Source organism: Alligator mississippiensis, chromosome 4, assembly GCF_030867095.1.
Source record: "Alligator mississippiensis isolate rAllMis1 chromosome 4, rAllMis1, whole genome shotgun sequence".
Lineage (NCBI taxonomy): Eukaryota > Metazoa > Chordata > Crocodylia > Alligatoridae > Alligator > Alligator mississippiensis.
Window position 1 is genome coordinate 76260309 of NC_081827.1, and position 17192 is coordinate 76277500.

General features: G+C 42.9%; 1 protein-coding gene across 5 annotated transcripts in view; it reads left to right on the forward strand.

Annotated features, from left to right (window-relative positions):
* NAV3 (neuron navigator 3) overlaps positions 1-17192 on the forward strand; it is an 878534-nt gene that overhangs the window by 777137 nt on the left and 84205 nt on the right. For all 5 annotated transcript variants that reach the window (XM_059726114.1, XM_059726111.1, XM_059726112.1 and 2 more), the window contains one exon: positions 13094-13232. In XM_059726114.1, coding sequence (XP_059582097.1) covers positions 13094-13232 — 139 coding nt within the window. The remainder of the gene's footprint in view (positions 1-13093; positions 13233-17192) is intronic.

Genomic DNA, 17192 nt, shown 5'->3' on the forward strand with positions numbered 1-17192 from the left:
TAGCAATAAATACATATATCTGCTTTTTTTCTTCTTTTTTTTTTTTTTTTAAAGGGCCGCTCTGGGAATCTTTTACTTTCCCATACAAGATAATTTGTTTAAAATTCTCTGATTACAAGATTGTTCTACAAAAGAAATTATTTCTAGTCCTCATTAATAGCACAGTTCATTTCTCACAAAATTAACACATTTCCATATTTCTTCTTCCTAATAGGTTCTTTACGTAACAGTCGCATAAAAATGATGGAACCTTGATAGTCTGTGAATAAGAGCTCTTCGAGCCACTCTAATTAAAGTGCTTCTCACCCCATCCCAGAGCATGTGTAAAGACACCCTTTATGCCTCTAGAAGCCATCTTAAAATATTACAGAACTGCATACATAAGATTTTTGCAGCACTAGAATTGTTTTGTTTGATTTTGATTGTTGGCCTAACTTTTTTTTATTTAAAAACGGCATTTATAAGTTTAGAGATGCAGAGCAATCTGCAGCATGTTTGAGTTTGACACACACGGGATCTGCTCCCAACTGCTGGTTCAAGCTCATCAAGGCTAGCACCGCAAACATCATGTAAGAAGGAAGAGGTGTTATGAATATTTATTGGTTTTCTTTTGCTTTATAAATGCTAAGCTTTTCTATATGTTTTTTAAATCTCATTATTCCAGAGATTTTTATTTGTTGTTAGTTGTGGTGGAAAAAATGTGAAAGGTAAAGGCTCATATACCTCTACAAGAATATGCCCTATTTTAAGACATTTCCTAAAAATCAATCTTTCTCTTCATTCTGGTAATGGATGAGACCCTAGACAGATTGTTAGATGCCATGTGAATTTTAAAAAGATGCCACAAAAGGTGCATTGGCATGAGTGAGAAAGAGACCCCTGGTATGTCATGATTTCCCACATTTCTACTTCAGATGCAGGGGAAAACCCTTGACTCTATACCCTCCCACACAATGTCTTAGCTAGTGGCAGATTACTGCAGGTGGAAGTTGCCAGTTTACCACATTTATTTGCATATGGTGCACACCTCTCTTCCAAAAATTAGCTGCTGAATATTGGGATGCATGTCTTAAATGAGGAGATGGTGGGGAGCAGAAGGACCAATCTGGCAGGAGCCAAACTGAAGGAGCCCTCTTTGTGCTGGGTGAGCATCCAGCAGCACTTGCTGAGTCAGCTGAAGGCCCACCCAGATTGAGAAGTAGGAGTAGGCAGTTAAATTTAGTCAGCAGTATCAGCTGAAGGCCCGTTTCTCCTGGAGCTGGAACTGCCCAGCCCTGCTTCTCAGGCACCCTGTACTGTAGCAAGACAATTAAAAGAGTAGTCACAGGCTTTTGCTCCATTCCCCCCACCCCACTTCCCCTTCTCACACCTCCTCAGCTGTGAAAATACCATACTTACCAGTATTTTCAAGGAACAATATTTTTATCTCTCCATTCTAGTTTCCAAAAGCAAAGTGCATGTTTAATTTGAGCAAATGTGGTATTCAAGAAAACACAATATTTTTCTGATGATGTAAATGTTCTTGTGTGCTTAGGCTTACATTTGTTTAACTTGTAAATCCCGTAGGACAGGGGTTCCCAACCTTTTTATGCTGAGGACTGGCAAGCTGTGGACTGGCAGTGACAGTGGACTGGAAGTGACCAGCGTACTGCGGGCAGGCATCCAACCCTTTTTTATACTCAGTATAAAAAAGGATTGGCTGCTATTCCACAGTATTCTGGTCACTTCCAGTCCGTGGTTTGCCAGTCTGCAGTCACTTCTAGTCTGCCAGCCAACCCTCCCGTGGACCGGCAGCCAGCCCTTCGTGACCCAGCACCAGGCTGTGGCCTGGGGGTTGGGAACCCCTGCCATAGGAGACTGGATCCTTGGCACAATGTATAGTTATGAGAGAATCAAAACTAAACACCTTTAAAAAATAAGATTCACTAATGTAGTATCAGGTAAACATTTTGAAATCCGGGGGCAGCTCTTTAAACATTTAAAACCCAGTGATCACCTTGGTGTCTGGGCACCAACGGTAGCATCTACTGTATACTGTACAATCACACATATGCACACGTGCACCTATTTTTTAAAAATATTTTGGAAAGGTGATCTCATAATGCCAGCTTAGTGACTGAAGAAAACTTACACAGCAACAGGCCTTACTGAAGGAGGGTAATGTTGTGATTCAAAAGAGGTCCTGCCTGTGACCTTTATGTATGTCTATGGGCCTGTCTACACAAGATGTGTTAACGCACATTAGCCTAAGATAATGTGAATTAAAGGCACATGGCTACACATGCATGCCCTTAATGCACATTAATTTAAGCTAATCACGTCTAAATTTGATGCCTGCAAATGCAGGCATCAAATTTAGGTGTGATTAGTTAATGCACATTAACACGTGTAGATGTGATCCAGCACTTCCCTGCTGCTAGGGGACTGGCCTAAGCCCAGCTCCAGGGAGCATCCAGGGGCTGGGGTGCTGGGCACTTGCCCTGGGGCCCTGCCCCCTTGGCCACCCCCACAGCCTCCCACTCTGGGCTTGAAGACCCAAAATATTGTATATAGTTTCCCCTTGTATATAGTTTTTCACTTATAAGTGTGTTTTTTATTGTTGGTGGATGGGGTGAGGTGGGTAGTGGAGTGGCTCTGTTGGTTCAGGAGAGAGGGGGGAAGGGATGAGCATGGATATTGTAAGCGTAATAATTTTTTCTGTTTCATCCATATGTATGTCCTAAGAGTGCTGCTGGGGGTGAGCAAGGGGGTAGGGGGTGCGTGGGTGGCGGGGCAGACAAGCTGGAGTAGGCAATGTAGGAGGAGGTAGTTATGCAGTCTCCCACAGCCTGGGCCCCTGCTGGTGGGTACATCGCTGTCCTGGGGCCTGGCAGGAGGGGCAGGCGGAGGGAGGCTGCTGGGGCCAGTAGGGCCAGCACATGGCCAGAAGGAGCACTGGTTGTCACTGGCAGGGGCCAGGCTGGAGCAGCTAGGTGCTAGGCCTTGCTGACAGGGGCAGGGACTAGAGCAGCCCTGGTGCAGGGAGGCAGGGTGGGCAAGGACGGAGCTGCTCATGCTGCCTGTGCACTGGGCACGTGGCTCCTGGGCAAGGAAGAGGCTGCTAAGGCATCAAAATTTCCCAGATGGCTAGCAGCTGGCTTTGGCTTCAACATGGCTGCCAAGTGCTGGCAGCCATGTGGTTGGAAGCTGGAGCTCCCCCTGGTGGCCACAGGGGCACATAGCAGGGTGGCAGGGACATGGGACTAACGTTAGTATCAGAACTTGTAGATACTACAAGTCACTACACATGTAGACACCTGCCAAAAATCCCTTAATGCGCATTAGTTTAATTCTCAATAAATTTAGTTGCGCTTACTTGTACATGTAGTGTACATTAATGTTCTATAAAGAGCCAGTCACAAGTACTGAAGATTGAATTTAACCTCCCACTGGAGCCATGCAGAGATGATGGAATGCTGACCAATCTAGCCTTATTTTTGCTGGACTCATGAAAGCACATCCTGCCCTTGTCAGAAATCAACCAAATATAACTGAAATGCAGCTGGGATCTGAATCTAAGCACTATTATTTGGGCCAAAAGGCCTTGATAAAAATCCATGTGGAGTACAAAGACTGTAACTCACAATTTTCCTTCAAAAATGAATATATCCCAGGAGAAGTCTGGTATTCTGATCAAATAGGTACCAGTAGAAAAGGAAACATTATGAAAGAAAAAGAAATAAAGTATACACTTAACTTGTGCATCCTTCCTCTAGCTGCATAAAATCAAGACTGAACAAGTTAAAATTTACACCTGTGCCAATGGGGAGTTCCCACTTAGAGCTTCTGTCGGGTATGCAGTCTTGTCTTCAATAGCTCAGATGCCTACCTGAGCCCAACACCCTGTTGCTGTTCCTAGAGACTGGATGGGGCTGCCTAAAGCTTCAAGCAGTGCCTGAGACTCTATCTGTTCTCAGATACCTGAGGACATTTTTACACGTGCTCTGGGGGTGGGTGCTTTAGTTAGAGCAGCTCTCAGAGACACTCTAATTAAAGCACTGCAAGTGTCTTGTGTATCAGCATCCCTGCACTTCAAAATGTAAGTGGGGGCACCTTATCTGAAGCTCATTAAAGTGTGGGGATGCTGATAGATGAGACAGGAAGGCTGACTGGAGCATACTAATTAGCATGCTCCAGCAGACTTGATTAATTGATTAGTGCCACCCCTGGTTCCATGGTTGGGGCAGCTAGTTAGAAAAACCTAGAGACTATAGAGGTTGCCTGCTGATCTATAGTAAATTTCATTGTTGTTAGTTCATATTCATTGTATGCCTGTATATTTTGAACCCAGTGGTCCCTACACAGACCTTCTGGAACTTAGTAATGTTTAGGGATACATTCAAGCCAACTAAACGTACCACATCCTCTTATCAGACAGAAGCTAAACTCAATCTGTACAGAATATGGAGTCTTGAAGTTTCCATTAGTAACAGAAGTTCCCAAAGTAGTTTTGGTATTGATTCTTATTATGTATCGTATGTAAGTGCTGTGGTCCATACAACATAAGACTCAGTGACAAGTGGGAACTCCCCGACTAGTCACAGTACTACTGGTCTCCCACCTGTCTCTGGGCATGCCACCTGCCTATCTCGCCTGCCATGTTTTGTTGGTACATTAATTCTGTTGTTAAGTAGGCGGGTGGCTGCTTTTCGAGGGCCCTGATGTCTGAATGCCAAAATACATGCTCCAATCTTTCCTATACGTGCCCCATGCCTTGCTGATGTAGCAAAGGCCTAGCACCCAGCCTCCACTCTGGGGCTTACACTGGGCCTTCACCTATGTGGCCTGGCCTCCAGTTTGGAAGCACACGCTGGGCCTTAACCAACTTCCTCCTCTCCCTGGGGCCTCACAACTACATCCCAATCTGCCCTTTCACTCAGGCTTACTCAACTGCGTCCTCATCTCTGGGGCCTCAGAAGTATGCCCCCAAAACTCTCCAGGGCCCCTCTCTAGGGCCTCTCTCAATACTCCACCCTCCTACTCGGGCATGGGGTCAAACAACCCCATAGGCTCAGGTGCCACTCTGCCCCATGTTTTGTAGCCAGGTAGCTCCCCCAGCTGATCTCCATAAAGGGGCTGATGGCTCACCCCCTGTTTTCCTCGTGGCTCTTCCTCTGCCACTCTCCAAATCTGGCTCCGGCCCACCTGTGGCCTCAGGCACCTGAAGGCTTACCTGGATCTAACTCAGGCCTCAGGCTAGCAGGGCCTCAACTTAAGCCCCTGCCCACTGGGCCCCAACTCATGCCCCTCTCCCACAGGGCTTCACAACTACCACTCCTGAGCAGCTCTTCAGGTGTCCTTTTGCTCCCTACTCTGCACCACTACCTCCACTGAGGCACATACTCCACTCCTTTGTCTGGGGCCTGGGGTTGAACACCCTTCAGGCTCGGGTGCTGCTCATCGGCATACCTGGACCACCTCGCTGCCCTCTCTCCAGGGCCTGTGGTCAGACACCCCACCGCAGGCTCAGGTACCACTCGTCGGCATATCTGGCCCACAACTCTCTCTCCTTGGGGTTTTGCATCCCATTGGGCTCAGATGCCACTCATTGGCGTGCCTGGGCCTCCTACCCACTCTCCGGGACCCTGCGCCCCCTGGGCCCAGGTGGCTATAACTTTACCTGGCCCTGTACATGGGCCACACATTCTTTGTAGGGTGATCAGGTGATGTCTGGCTTTTTGAGATGATGCTGCAAAGGATTTATCCCTTGTCTCCCAAAACAGGTTCAGCAGTATCTGATCCCCCTTTTCAAAACATTCCAGCTTTGGTACAAATATCTAAGTTTGTGAACTTTCAATGAGCTTTCTGCCAGCAAAGAAAATGAAAGCTATTTGAATATTCATGTAGAGCAAACACAGTAGTGTCAAGGGCACAGCTGAATTAAGTTTATCTTAGAGTTTACCCAGCTCTACAATCTAACTGTATGCATATAGTGTTTTGACTGTCAGACGTACCTTTATTTCTAGAGCAACATGGAAGTAAAAAGGCCTATTAGAGGCTTAAAAAGAGCTCTTTCTAGTGTCAGACTTTAGTGAAACAAGGAGAAGAGTGATAATGGAAATTAACCAATGAGCATGCACATGGTGTGGAGAGCAAGTTTTTGATTCTCAGAGTTCTTTGAATGCTTTGTACGTTCAGGCACTTAACAGAGCTTTCTGTGCAGTATTTGGAGCAACCCATAGAACATGTGGATGTTATAGTATTAATAGAATGCCATCTGTGACAAAAGGAGACAATTTAGAAGTGCAGTTAGACAATTTAACAAAAAAGAATATTTCGGGCTGCAAAACCAGCACGAATTTTTTAGACAAGTTTCAATTTAAGCAAAGCATGAATAGAGAAAAAATTAGCCAGTTTAAATAATTTGATAAGCTCATCTGATATATAAAGGCAAGCACAGGAGTGGTTAATTTTGAAATAGGTGGAAAAACATTAGGAACATTACTGCATTGAATTCAAAGAACATAAGAAATAAACTTTCTGAATGAAGACTATAACGTCATGGGCATAGCTGAAATTTTAGAATAATTCTTAGAACTGACAGGTCACTACAGACAGATTCTACTCACAAAACTGCTTTAAAAGAATTAAGATTGCAGGATTAAGCACTGAATACTTGTAAAATATCAAAATGAAGATGAGGTGTTCAACCATAGCATGGCTGCTTTTTACGTATGCATTTACTATGTTCCCCACAGGACCCTGCCTCATTTATTGCTTAGAATAGTCACAGTTCATTTTATGAGCAGTTATTCAGCCTTGTATTTTCTCCTTATATCTCAATGTGAGTTGCTTACTAATTGTACTATTCAGATGCTGCTCTGTAGACATAATTACTACATTTTTTTTCTCTTGATACTCCTTATTGTAATATCTTAGTATTTCACATGTTATATATAATGATGAGGAAATAGTATTATACCCATAGCTTTCTTGAACTACTTACCATTATGCAGCACTTTATATAGTACAGTGAAATGTTGAGAGTTCAAGTGTTGACTAAGGCATACCCCAGGTTCCTGGGGTATGGGAATATATAGTTAGTGACTACCCTTAAAAAATTCGAGTTAAGTGACATGCCAACTATACCTATCTTTTCCTTCAACCTACTGCTTTATTTACTATACACCTTCCAACTTCTGCAGCAAATGCATCTAGGATCTTACAAATAACAGTCTCCTCCACTACACAGCTACATTTCATTTCCAGGGAATGTCTACACTGGGAACAAAAAAACTTTCCCCGCGCTGCATATTAGCAGCACAGGATCAAAATTTGATACCTGGAGATCCAGGTATCAAAAAATACCCTGGGGGGAAAAAGCAGGACAGGGCATGATCCTGGACTGTGCCATGAGGCAACTGGAGGCTTAGGTCCTCTGGTAGCCAGCCAGAGTGTCTTTATGGCTGGCCCTTGCCCTGGTGCTGAAGCACACTGCCTGTTCATGCAGGACAAACAACAGTGCAGGCTGCAGTGACCTAGACCTGGGCTCCGTTCCAGGTAAGTAGGGGTTGGGGGAGGCTAGAGGAGGCAGGGGGTTACTATTGAGGTTGCAGGGGACTAGGAAGGGGGCAGCTCAGGAGGGATGGGTCCCCTGCCCACCCCCCCACAGGGCCCACATACCCCCATGTCATACCCACATGACACTTGAGTGCAGCCCCTCCACCTCCAACTCTAGAACCTCCTCTTGAGGTTGTGGTTGAACTTCAACCCCCCACCTCCTGGTCAGCCTCCTCCTGGCCCTGGCCAAGTGGGCACTGTACATGACCAGGAAGGAGGCTCTGGCAAGGAAGGTGCCCAGGAACTGTGGGGCCTCATTCCTCTCACTTTTCCGCGTACGTTTCTGGGCAGAGCACCAGTGGGAGGTGACCACCGGCTCCTTGGACACCTTTCAGGACTGGTGGGCATGGCCCTGGGGACTCTGCTTGGTGTCCTTCTCAGGCTCACTTATTTTCACATTTTGAACCTTTGACCTACACAACACTCCTATCTTCTTTTTGCTTTATTGGTCCCAAGAATTGAGTTTTACCACTCATTCATTAGCCCCACAAGCAACTAGTAGTTAGCCAGGTGGGCCCTTAGGCCCACTCAAATAGACAGGAGCTCCTGGGGACCAGCCAGTTGGTATCTAGGGACACTACCCCTTGTGCCAGATGGACTGCTGAAGCAGCATCCCAAATTCACTTTTTAAAATACCCCCAAATCCATGTTCTTCCACAATTAGAACAAAAGACTATTATATATATATATAGTGACAGCTCCATAACCTTGACTAATTTTCTTTGCATAATTACCCCTAGTTTCCATCCCAATGTCTTTTTTTTACAGGCATCATCTTGTCTCCCCTGTCCACGCTCTCAGTTCCAGTCTCTTTATCTAGTCATTCTTAGTTCTTCCCCCTGATCAAGTTCTTGTCCCCAGCCAGGCCTAGTTTCATCCTCAAGCTCCCTCTCCATGTTCTTATTTCTGTCTTTCCCTTTGCAGTGTCCAGTCACCCTCACCCCCATGTTATTTTCCCTTCATAATGGAGTACAGATAACAGTCTTCTTCTGTATATGTCAAAAAATCCCTCTTCTCCTCCATGCAAGCCACTTGTCTTTTTTGTTCAGACACTCTGAATTTGCCCAGCTTTAACACTCCAGGCATTCGACAGACCAGTTGCCACTTATTCACCCTCTCTGTTTTAGCCTTCTGCCCAGCTAGTTCCTATCTTCCCATGACCTTCAGTTAGTTCCCCATCACCCATCTGTCTTTGTCTGTTAGTCCTAGACTCCTTATCCAGTCAATCACAGCTTTCCTTTCCAGACCCAGGTCTCCTTGCCTTCTATCCCAGTTTCCCCTAGCTCCCCTGTCACAGTCTCCTTACTTCTTAACTCCACTATATACTCCAATGCCCTATCACAATTTCTCTTTCTCACTCCCTGCCAGCCTCTCACTTTCTCCTCCCAGTGTCCCTTTCTCCTGCCCAGCTTGTTGTCCTAATGTACTTCACCTGCATTTCCCCTCCCCACACTTTCAGTTTTTACAGCCAAACTCTTTCCCCTCTGTATTCAAATCAGTGAGGCTGCCAGAGTTCAGCAGGTCTGTCAGTAAGAGCATGATAGAGAGAGAAATACCTTGCTTTTAGTTCACCTGCCCAGACTTGGAGCCAAAGTTAACATGCCTTACAGGAGCTCATAACTGTAATTTCAAGGAAAGTCCTGCTCAGTCCTAGGTTGGAAAATGCCCAGTGAGGAGCATCAGGGAAATTAGCTGTTAAAATTTTATATGGAGCTCCTGCACACTGTGTTTTTTCCCAAGCTTATAGCTGGCTCAATTAGAGTGGATTTTCATGGACAAGGAAAGGTACATCTCTAACACAAAGACCAGACCTTTTCTGAATTCCAAGACCCTTCTCCAAAGCATTGCAGAAGGAGGTTCTAGGGCAGTGATTCTCAACCAGGTGCCTTGAGATCCTTTCAGGATGTCATGTAACATTAGCGTGGTAAGGTGGGCAATGATGATTCACAAGACAAACCCAGAGATTTCAAAGAGGGATCCATAGCATCAAAAACATTCTGAATTGCTGTGGTCTGGGTTCTTTGCAACAAAAGAATGTCTCTATTATTTTTTCTGCAGTCAAAAAGCAAATGAAATCTAAGAAGTGGCATTTTTGAGGGGGTACATTGAGTTTACTGAGGGGGTGCCATGAGTCTAAAAAGGTTGAGAATGCCTGGTCTAGAGTTTTAAAGAAATGGTTTATGGAATTTTGTAAGAAAACCACATTTTCTGGTAGCATTGTTTAAAAAAAATAGTTGAATGGGTTTGCCTAAAATCTCCTAAAAACTGAGCTGTCCTCCAATATGAAACAATTCAATTGATTAAAGCTTCACAATGTTATAAGCAACTGAAACAGATAATATTGACACGAAACATTGTAGCAGCTCCATTTGTAAGAAAATGTGCAAAGAAGAGATGAGAAGGAAACAACACACAAGGGCTATCAGATGTCTTTATAATTTCCCTCCTTGAAAGTTAATAGTATGGTGGTGAAAGTTAAAAGGACTTAAAAACAGAAGTTACAGTGGGTATCTGCTGCAGGCTACCAGGAATAAGTGAGGAAGATGGAAATATTTTTGGATTAGTTCTCAAAGTGCTATATATCTGAAAACATCTATATACTTTCCCATAAAGCAAAATCATTTACTATCTATTCAAGTAAATTTCACCCAGTTATCCATATATTGGCTTTTAGCATATTTCAATGTATTGCATAAGCTGAAAGTATAAAATGATAGAAATTATGTGAACTACTACTTTACAATAAGGTGGAATCTATTGTACTTATGTGTCTGTCATATGATGCAAAACACTGTATAAATCACCATAGTTAGCTTTTGAATATCTTCACTAGAATTCCAGCTAGGAAGATTACTTCACATAGTTGTGTCTGTACTTCCAGTAGTAGCCAGACTTAAAGGAATCCAATGGAGAAATAGTGAAACAAATATAAAAAATAGCTAAGCTGGTAGTAATTAGGAAAAAAAAAACATTACTGGAGTAAAATGTAGTCAGAAATTATGTTTAAGATCTTCCAAACATGTGAAGACTTCTGACCGCTTGAGATCAGAGAGGAATTCAGGCCATATATAGAAAAGACTTTGAAAGGTCTATAGAGTAGGTGTCAAGATAATCTTCTGCATATCTTCCAAGACAGCCAAGGAGAGTTTCCAGAGCCCACCACTAATCCATTAGGGACTGCAGCTGTGTGATGAGTGTGAAATATTACAAAGAAGACATAGTAGAGTGAAAACAAGAAATGAAATATCCCTTTCCCCCAAGAGACTTGAGCTGCCAAATACAGATATTGTCTGCATCTAGATCTTGTTACAAAGCTTCAGTTATATAGTTTTAAAATTGAGATAATTTAAAAGATTTGAATCTTCCTTCTGAAATGTTTACTGTTCTAGCCTTAATAAGATGAAGATTCAAGATGAAAAAGGAAAAGCAGAATTACCATGGATACATTGCTCCTAGTTCTCTAGCTTTTACAATAGAACATGAAATATTGCAAGGCAGATTTTAATAAATGGGAATGACTTATTTGTATTATTTTACAGTAAAACATAGAACTTTTTGTTGCTTCTGAAAGTATACAGCTCATATCAGATCCTGCTTATGATTGTATTTCTGGGTTAATCAAGGTATATTGTCTTTTTTCATACCTAATCACATCTAAAAGTACTTAGCTGTCATACATGACAGTATTGCAAATGTATAGTCCTGTATTGCAAGTAATATTTGAATAATGGGTTTTGGTATCTGAAGCTCCCTACCCTAGCACATGAGGCAATGCTAAAAGGGTGAAAAAGACAATAAGTATAAATGAATAGTGCTTACAAAGGCAGTTCTTAGATGAATATAAGTGATTTGTAAGGTTTTTTCTTTTATAATCACTCAAATATGAAATTGTATTCCTAAATCACTCTTTTGTATCTTACATGGCAATGGTGCAGAAGAGGTATTTATTTGTAGCCCTTATTTTGAATAGTAGAACATACAGCTCTGTTATCTGCTCTTATCCTCCTGAAATATGTTTCTCTTGTCATTGAGGTCACGTACTAATTTGATTCCCTACCTTTGGCAAATGCAGGCATCCTGTCTCTGGTTGCTGTGATACTAGCCTGATTGATCATGGCTCACTTTTCTATAGACTTTAATAACAGTGCCCTCCACATCAAGTTTTTTGTCAATGCTATTGTCATTTTCCAAAGCCTTCAGTAAAGTAACCATATTTGCATATGTAAATCAAGGGTTCTCAAGGATTTCTGTTGATTTCTGTAAACTAATACAGTCACCACTTGTTTGAAGAGATACCTGATATAAAGATGTGGGAGACTGAGAGCCCTGATATAATAAAGGCATATTTGCTGATTTGAACTTCATTAATGCATTTTAAGTAATATACTGATATGTTTTACACTTACTGGACTGGTTGGCTGTGTTCAAACAAACAAACACAAAAAACTTCTGAGGTAGCAAGCCAGACTTTGATTACCAAGGGAGGTGATGCCAGGAGGAAAGTGCATTGGGACAACTTTGCAAAGGAATGATCATAATGCCTGCTCTCATTTGACAGCTCTCATTTTTAAAAGCATGCAAAATGTTGTGTACTTGTCTTGGTAACCTAGCAGGCCTATGAACTGTACTAATAGGCACTGCCTTTGTCTATTAAGTAGCCACTTTATGTTTTTTTAATATTAAGCTGGAATCTCTTGAGTTCCCAGAGTTCCCCTAACTTTCTCTATCTACCCTGCATGGGGTTTTCTCTGTTGGACTTGGAAACTCAAGGTCAGAATGAAACCCCAGGGAATAGTAATCAGAGTAGGTCCAAGAAACTGCCTCTACTCTTTTGCCTTCCTTATGACTCACATGAGAATATGTGGATGGAAGTGCCATAAACCTTGCATTTCCCTCTACCATATCACACCAAGCTCTCCTCAGGCCGAATGGTTGTGTTTTTATGAGAAATGTAACGAATGCTCCATAAGTAATCAACTCCAGTGACAGCATTGTCCAAGAATCCTATTTTGATGACACGGCACCCACTGAAAAGGCTTAGACAAGAAAACAGAGCTATTGGAAATAATTGGTTTCCTGATGGATAGCTAGTTTGAGCTGCGGAAGGGATATTCCCTTTAGTTTTCTGTAGGCTGGGGTTCTATTGAGTAATCTAGGCTATTAATAATGCTTTGGCTAGCAGTACAGGTAGGTTTAATGGATTTTCCTGCCGTTGTACTGAATGCGACTTCAATCAAGCATGAAACAACCTGTTTTAATGACTTATACTAGTATTTTCCCAGACCAGGCATCCTGGTCTTTCACTAATTGAACAGCTAACCATACACATTTGACAATGACTGAATGATTAATTTAAATCTGAACATTAATATGCATTGTGCACTAACATACTTTCCTTAAAGGTAATCGTGTAAGTTTAAGAATAGTTACTATAAAGGGTACTGATTTGAGTGAATCATGCAGTGAGTAAACAGATATCCTCCTTTCTCTGCAGCTGGGATGACAGCAGCTCAGTTAGTAGTGGTCTCAGTGACACTCTTGATAACCTCAGCACGGATGATTTGAACACCACATCATCTGTTAGCTCTTATTCCAACATTACTGCCTCTTCAAGAAAGAATGCTCACACTCAGGTAAGCGGCTTTTTCATTGCTGTGTCTTACACTGTCCTTTAAAGTGTACAGTGTAACGGGAAAATGTCTTCAGTAGCGATACATTCAAACCACATAAAATGATGAATATTTCACATTTTCTATAGTATTTCTGTATGAGAAGGATTGCATTCTATTAAACACAGAACATGATATAGAAAAGTTGGGATAGATGGGTTCCCAGTGTCGATGCGTAGGGAGTGCATGAGGGTGCATGTGCACCCCCTGAGAGCACTGGTGCACCCCTTGACAGGCTTCACTCCTTGCTTAGGTGACAGGCTAGGGGGCAGGCAGAGCACTGGCCAGGGAGCGGGAGCACTGGATGAAGTGCCGCAGCCACTTCCAGGAGCACCGCGCCTGCTTTCCAGTCGGCCCGATTGACTGTGGGGGCGGAGGGCCTGGTTAGTGAGATTGGCTGCAGGGGGATCTGACTGGTCGCTGGGAGGGGCACGTGCCTTCTTCCCCCCCCCCCCCCGACTAAGGTGGCACCAGTCACCCGTGTGGGTTCTTATACTCTAAGTCATGTTCAGAGTGATAGAATTTAGGGTAGAATTTAGATAAATTCCATATTCATCTGCCATGAAGTGTAATTTCAGGAAAGGATTCATACACAGACTATAAGGTTACTTCCCTTTTCCCTCTGTAGGGAGAAAGAAACCTGCAGAAGGAGACTGTTCTTCTGTCCCCTCTCCTCCATGGGGAGAGGTGAGCCAGTGGGTGGAGAGGAGGTTTTTTGTTATGCCTTCTTCCCCACCTCAACTATAAGAATATGGACATGGGCACAGGCATGGGCATCTTAAGTCTGTGTTCCAAGGTTCCCTCCTGTGTCCCCTGCCAACTCAGGCCTTCTGCTGAGCTATTGTAGATGAGTAAGCCAAGTTCCTCCAGGATAAGGACTCCAGTAAGCAGTTGCTTCTGCTCAGGCAGGGGGCATGTCTTAGCCACTTGCTAACAAACATTGCTTTCTGCTTCAGTCCTTGTTGGTATGGTGAGGTGGTCCACCAAAAATAATTTTCTGCTCTTGATTTGATAGAACAGCATTAACACCCTCTTACTTATCAGTATTATTCATCATCTGACCTAAGCCCTGTTGCAGCCAGCTCAAATCAACCTCCAGGCTTGTCATCCCTTGAGCATGCTTCTGTCTGCACAATTTGATATCAGATTTTTTTATCCATTTATTTCTTTCAACTTATACGAAATAAAACTCTTGTTCCAAGTTCTGTTCACCTTTCGCTGAAATTTGAAACCATCAAAATATAGCTCTCAGCAAAGTTATAGCAGCAGGGTATAGATTAACGCCCCCCCGCCCCCCACATGCATCTTAGTATTTCCCTACAGATCTCCTCAAATAACAAGAGAGTTTGCAGAAGTTAACAGGTCTAAGCTATTGCAGAAATAGTGGAATGCAAATCTCAGTCAAAGAACCTTCAGAGAATGTACAGTTAGAATGCTTCGTGTTTATAGCAAAGAACCTAAAATGTGAGCATTTTAGTCAGTCATAACAAGGACCACACATCACTGTAGGAGTTGGTTGTCTCTAGTGACTCTGTTTCAAAGAATTCAGGGCTTTAAATATCAACATTTTGAATTGCAAGCAGACATGCAGTGAAGCTCAGGAAAGTCTGTGTCCTCAATACACTGCTGCATTTCAAACTTGGCACTCATATTTTGTACTACCCTCAGTTTGTGCAGTCTTTACATGTATCCTCAGATACAGAGGATTTTGCTATTCTCTGGGATTATGGCAAAAGTGCAATGCTCATTTTACCATGAAAAGCTGGGAGAAACATCACCTTGGGCACAGATGCTCTCTGAGTACATAGTACAAACTTCCCCTCTAAATTCCAGACTTGGGTCATGCTCACAAAAGGTGGCCATGCAGTAGGAACAGTCATCTTGGTTCTTACAACTGCCTTTTCTTAGCCTTTTCCCAGTCTTCTACAGTTTTACCAAGCTGGAAGTCCTCCAGTCCTAATCTCCTGCTTGAACTGGCTCATTTGTTCTACCACACCAGCCTTGTTGTTAATGGGAGGCATCAAACTGAGAATTGAACCCTTTCCAGTTTACATTTTTAGCAGCCTACTAATCCAAACTTGCCAGGTTCTCTTCTCCAATTTTGTTTTCAATACCAGCCTAGAACTAAGTCCAAAGGCACTGGACTGTTCTAGGTTGCTGTGCTGCAAATTAATTAGAAGATGACTGAGACTTTCCAGTAGGTCTACTTTGCTCTACCACACTCTGTTTGCGGGGACTGGTTCATAGTTATTATGTCAGCTGCATTCTGAACAGCTCTTTCCAGCAAAGGGGGGAAGAGGGGGGAATGGGGACAGCTCTTTCCAGCAAAGAGATCCTATGAGGGTCTCTTTGCAGTTAATTTATATAATTGGTACAATGAAAATAGACAACATCATTTACAACAAGATGTAGAAATTGGCCATTTTGCCAAACAATTAACAGTCATTTCACAGGTGGTGCAATGGCAAAAAAAAAAAATAAAAAAAAGTCTTTCACAAATATTTTATTTAGTACTTCCAGTGATAATGCAGTTTGCCTTAAAATGATGTCTAAACTAAATGTGTTTAAAAATTAATCTTCGAGAAAACTGCTGGGGATTTTACATACTTAGTGTGTATACTAGTAAATACTCTCTTCTGAAGGATCCTGCAATATTTGTATGAATATTTTGCTTGGCTTCTTTTCTCATCCATCTTGCACAAAATCTCTATTTTCCTCTCCAAAGCAAATGCAGCCGTCAGCAGAACCAAGCCTTAAATTAACCCTTGAATACTATGCACGTCAGTGGAGTTGATTATTGCTGCATGCCAGCTCATTATTATTAATCATGTTTATTATAGCAGTGCCTCGGTGCCAACCAAGAATGGAGACCCAACATACTTGGCTCTTTACTAGCACACTAAAATGTACAGCCCCAACCCTGTGGAGCTTGTGGTCAAAACAGACAAGACAGAAGCAGGGTGGGAAAGAGCTGTGGTATATTATTGCAAAACCAGCACGAGCAATTTACTGATTTGCTACCATCAAAGAAGCAAATGTCATGGTAGCTCCACAATTGATCTCTTATTACAGGGAGATGGGGGTAAGACAGGCAGGTGAAGGAAACATCAGACAGAGGAAAATGTGGAGAAGAGAGGTATGAGAAGCGGATGAGGAGTGAGGATGAAGAAAAGAGACTGTGAGGAAAGGGGGCTAGAGGTATTTTTCACAAACAGCAGTAGCACAAGGAAGAGAATCTGTGTAAAAATGTAGAAAATATTGTCAGTGTCCTTCTCTGCTTCATTTGCTTGCACAGTTGCTGTGCTGGCTATGGTCTCTGGCTGGCTCCTTCCTGCAGTTTCTTTTCTCAGTACCACCTGGCAGAGGGAGGATGGGTGCTGCCTCTCTCAAGAGCTGTCCCAGCACAATCCTGGGTCTGTAATGGGGAGTGCCCTTCTGGTCACTATTTTGCCTCCTTTCCTCAAACCAGCTTTATCAATATAAAATGCCTCCATACCTGCTCTGCTGAGTAACTGAATCATTGCGGGGAAATCTCTGCTGGTAGCACCCTATTAATTTCAGTGAAGATATGCCCAGGGAATTCAGGTCACCAACATGAAGAAAGGTTTGGGAAAATAAGAATATCTGTTTAACTTTCCATCCATTTTCCCTCTGTCACCAACACCTGGGCTCAAACCTTCAATGCTAGTCAGACAGTATACCCACTGGACTCAGTGGAAGGTTTTCCTGGTTCAAAGCAATTATTAATTTGTAAAACCCCTAGAGAGTGCAGGGACAATATGGTGTTATAGGAGATAATTTAAAGAAAATAGCCTTTTACATAATACATTAGGAAATGTGTGTAGAGAAGAAGAATGCTTTCCCTGACTGGGAGCTTGTTTCAACTTTTGAAACTGGGGAATGGATGTTTGAGGGGGAAGTTTT